This window comes from Ursus maritimus, unplaced genomic scaffold, assembly GCF_017311325.1.
Source record: "Ursus maritimus isolate PB19 unplaced genomic scaffold, ASM1731132v1 scaffold_6, whole genome shotgun sequence".
NCBI classification, from domain to species: domain Eukaryota; kingdom Metazoa; phylum Chordata; class Mammalia; order Carnivora; family Ursidae; genus Ursus; species Ursus maritimus.
Genome location: NW_024426774.1, coordinates 36,800,425 through 36,801,791, shown reverse-complemented (window position 1 = coordinate 36,801,791; position 1,367 = coordinate 36,800,425). Strand labels below are relative to the sequence as shown.

Sequence of the window (1,367 nt, the reverse complement as noted above, 5' to 3'; positions counted from 1 at the left end):
CTCACCCATTCTCCCTGATAGGCATGTCATGCCCAGGCTGTTTCAGCTGACAGGGCCATAAAGGAGGGTGCTGGGGTGCAGCCGAGGCCCTCAGGGTCCAGACCCCGCAGCCTCAACTATTCCCTTGAGTTCCCCATCGACTTCCTCTTACACTGACCGAGAGAGTCTGCTGTGCCTGCTCCCCTGACAAACACCACATGTGGGCAGCTGGGCCGTGAGCCGCGGGAAGGTTTGTGTTCAGGGCTGAACCACTGTGGGAGGAGAGTGTATAGCTTGCATGCAGTAATATACTCCCACATCGTCAGCCTCCACCCTGCTGATCTTCAGGGTGAAATCTGTCCCTGACCCGCTGCCACTGAATCTATCTGGGACCCCAGTGAAACGGTTAGAAGCTGCATAGATCAGGAGCTGTGGAGACTGGCCCGGCTTCTGCAGGAACCAATACAAGTAATTGTATCCATTACTGTGCAGGAGGCTCTGACTGGCCTTGCAGGAGATGGAGGCCGGCTCTCCAAGGGTGACGGGCAGGGACAGTGGGGTCTGCGTCATCACAACCTCCCCACTGGATCCTAAAGTAAGAAGAGAGAAGTGCAAGGTTAAGTGCAAACATTGTGGGAAATTCCCATAATTTCCCTTTGCTCTGTATTTCAGACTAAAAGGTCTTTTAAGGGACTTTGATTCAAAACTCAAATCTTTCTAATTTCAAAAAAGAACCAGAGATTGGCAAGACATGACGGGATCTCCTGAGGTCACCTGAACCCTCCCCGTCCTCAGTGCCACATAGTCAGCAGAGGACCTACAGGTCCTGTTCCTTCAGGACTCTTCCTCTCTCACAGATCTAAAAGTCACATGCCCCATCCCAGTAGGAAGACATCCATCTCACGTGGAAACTAAATTTATGTGGGAAACTATGGTGTCCTCAGAATTCATCCTAACAACCCCACTTTCCTTCCTCTTTGGACATTCTGTCCTTACCTGGAAACCAGAGCATGAGGAGCCCCAGGAGCTGAGCAGGGAACCTCATTCTGACAAGTGAAAGGGGTGAGTCCTGGTGGGTAAAGACAAGTGGAGAGTTGATCTTTTATCTCAGACTGGCAAGGGAAGGTCCTCCCTAGGGGACAATATGCAAATCCCCTGTGGGTGCAGCCATATGGAGAGAGCCAGCAGGAGGGGCGTATGACCGCTCATGTGAGCAAAGTGCCATGAAAGATTGTCTGTGCTTGGAGCAAAAGTAATAGAGACACAATCTATGCTGCCAAAGAGGTGGGAGGGACATATTTCAATGATTTGTTTCCCTGTTACATTTCTAGTTCTTTAGCTTTTTCCAGGCTCATTTTACACCTTTATGTAAAAGGTCGACCCTGGGT

The 1,367-nt window shown here is 50.5% G+C and overlaps 1 gene segment (V, D, J or C); it reads right to left on the bottom strand.

The window, feature by feature from the left end:
- Nucleotides 1-222: 222 nt before the first annotated feature.
- On the bottom strand, nt 223-1,132 carry LOC103671482. The segment is given in 2 exon segments: nt 223-569; nt 976-1,132. Coding segments are annotated over 2 exon segments (381 nt in total).
- Nucleotides 1,133-1,367: the final 235 nt, after the last annotated feature.